The sequence below is a fragment of the Salvelinus sp. IW2-2015 genome, linkage group LG4q.1:29 (assembly GCF_002910315.2).
Source record: "Salvelinus sp. IW2-2015 linkage group LG4q.1:29, ASM291031v2, whole genome shotgun sequence".
In the NCBI taxonomy this organism is placed as follows: Eukaryota; Metazoa; Chordata; class Actinopteri; order Salmoniformes; family Salmonidae; genus Salvelinus; species Salvelinus sp. IW2-2015.
Window position 1 is genome coordinate 31,048,656 of NC_036842.1, and position 2,814 is coordinate 31,051,469.

At 43.1% G+C, this 2,814-nt stretch overlaps 1 protein-coding gene across 1 annotated transcript in view; it reads left to right on the top strand.

The window, feature by feature from the left end:
- Positions 1 to 2,814, top strand: part of LOC111960893 (collagen alpha-1(V) chain-like) — a 198,533-nt gene that overhangs the window by 155,466 nt on the left and 40,253 nt on the right. Inside the window, exon 30 of the mRNA XM_070442065.1 lies at positions 2,026 to 2,133. Coding sequence (XP_070298166.1) covers positions 2,026 to 2,133 — 108 coding nt within the window. The remainder of the gene's footprint in view (positions 1 to 2,025; positions 2,134 to 2,814) is intronic.

Sequence of the window (2,814 nt, forward strand, 5' to 3'; positions counted from 1 at the left end):
ACACCCTCCACCCCTTTCTTCCCAACTGTCCCTCTTCAAACACCCTCCACCTTTCTCTCAATGCCCCTTTCAAACACTCTCCACCTTTCTCTCGAATGCCCCCTCTTCAAACAACCTTCCACTTTCTCTCAAATGTCGCCCTCTTCAAACACCCTCCCACCTTCTTTCCAATGCCCCTCTCAAACACCCTCCACCTTTCTCTCAAGCCCCTCTTCAAACACCCTCCACCCTTTCTCTCAAGCCCCTCTTCAAACACCCTCCACCTTTCTCTCAATTGCCCCTCTTCAAACACCGCTCTACCTTTTCTCTCAATGCCCCTCTTCACAACACCCTCTACCTCTCTCAATCCCCTCTTCAAACACCCCTCTACCTTTCTCTCAATGTCCCTCTTCAAACACCCTCCACCTTTTCTCTCAATGCAACCTCTTCAAAACCACCCTCTACCTCTATCAGGACAGAAAAAACTGTCAGGTAAAACCCAGAAATAGAATCCCCTTTCCAAACTAACTGCATCTCAAGAGATTAACTTTAGACTGTTCAAGTGCACCTTAAAACCCTTCAACAGGAGTACCTCTGACCCTAACTCAAAACACAACACCCTCAATCCTGACCAGCCTCTTAGAGAGACGTGAGAGACAGATAGAGAGACAGAGAAGAGAGGAGAAAATCCATGAGGAGTTTAAACCATTTCAAAACGGAGAGTAGAGAAAAGACAAGGGGCTTCTGTCTGTCTTCCTCGGAGATGTTAGCAGCATCTGATGAAAGAGAGGAGAGCATGGGGGATTTGAGAGAGGGGGAAGAGAGGAGGATTTGGAAGTGAGAAGAGAAGAGGATTTTAATGGCCCTCGCTTGGAGGAGAGGAGCAGCATGCGCCCAGCAGGACCGGAATCTTGAATGTCTCCCTTGTTCGCACTTATGAATGAGTGTTGCATGCTATGAATGAGTTGTTTGCAAGCTTATGAATTGGAGTGTTGCATTGCTTATTGAATGAGTGTTTGATGCGCTTATGAATGAGTGTTGCATGCTTATGAATGAGTGTTGCATGCTTATGAATGAGTGTTGCATGCTTATGAATGAGTGTTGCATGCTTATGAGTGTGTGTTGCATGCTTATGAGTGTGTGTTGCATGCTTATGAATGAGTGTTGCATGCTTATGAGTGTGTGTTGCATGCTTATGAGTGTGTGTTGCATGCTTATGAATGAGCTGTCAGAGACAGCTTATGAGTGTGCGTGTTAGAGAGAGAGAGAATCTGCTTAATGAGCTTTTTAGCATGAGTTGATGTGTGAGTGTTGAGCTGGATAAGAGAGTTTTGTGATGACTGTGTGTGTGCGTGTGTGTGTGTGTGCATATTTAAGTGAGTGCATTTGTGTGAAGTGTGATTGAGTGCAAGTGTGTGGGTGTGTGTGTTACGGCGAGTGTACGGGGTCCGTTCACGGTCCACTGGGTTGGCCTGGTAATGGCTGGTTGTCAGAGACAGTTTTTATCCTGCTGTTTAGAGACGTGCTGTGCGCTGCTTTGTAGCAGCCTCAGTGCCACTAACCCACCAGAGGATTAACACACTTAAAGGCAATAAAGGGCTTCTTATCTGTCAGCTTGACAGACAGCAGCCTCAGCAGCCTCATTTGATTCATTAACCAGCAACAGAGAATCAGACTGACCTGCTACACTCTGTCTGGAGGGCTGGACTTGGAGGAGCAGCTGTCATGACTGAAAAAGTGATTGGATGGATCTGAGGCTGGAATTGCAGTTTGCTGGGCCTGTGAGAGCAGGTGTTATGACATAAACAGTGACTGAAATGATGTGAGGATGGAAGTGCAGTCTGAAGGCTGGAGCTGAAGTGAGCATGGCTTTTTAAAGTGGCATGACACAATGCGTCAATATAAAGATATGGTATTACACGATAGGTAAATCAACGACATGGAATGCCACGTGATTCTAGGATATGATACAACATAATACTCTAAGAAATAGTATGACACTATATGAGATACCCCTGAACAACCTGGTTCTATGTGTTTTTGTAGGGTGAGCTGGGACCTGCTGGACCCAGAGGAGAGGACGGACCTGAGGGGCCCAAGGGTCGCTCCGGTCTTCCTGGAGATGCTGGCCCTCTTGGACCCAACGGTGAAAAGGTGAGTCGTCTTTGTCCTCGTGACCAACTCCTCATACTTTTAAAATGACATTATTCTTGTGACCAACTCCTCATACTTTTAAAATGACATTATTCTTGTGACCAACTCCTCATACTCGTATTTTAAAATGACATTATTCTTGTGACCAACTCCTCAATACTTTATAAAATTGACATTATTCTTGTGACCAACTCCTCATACTTTTAAAATGACATTTATTCTTGTGACCAACTCCTCATACACTTTTAAAATGACATTATTTCTTGTGACCACACTCCTCATACTTTTTAATACTATTTGACATTATTCTTCTTGTGACCAACTCTCTCATGACTTGTTACAATATGACATTATTCTTGTGACCAATCTCCTGCTATACTCTTTTATATAATGTTACATTATTCTGCTTGTGACCAACTCCAATCATACTTTTAAAATGACATTATTCTTGTGACCAACTCCTCATACTTTAAAATGACATTATTCTTGTGTCGTGACCAACTCCTCATACTTTTAAAATGACATTATTTTGACCTGCCATCTAATATTGACATTTGACCATACGTCCTCATACTTTTTAAAATTGACATTATTCTGTGGTACCAACTTCCTCATACTTTTAAAATGACATTATCTTTGTGACCAACTCCTCATACTTTTAAAATGAACTTATTCTTGTGA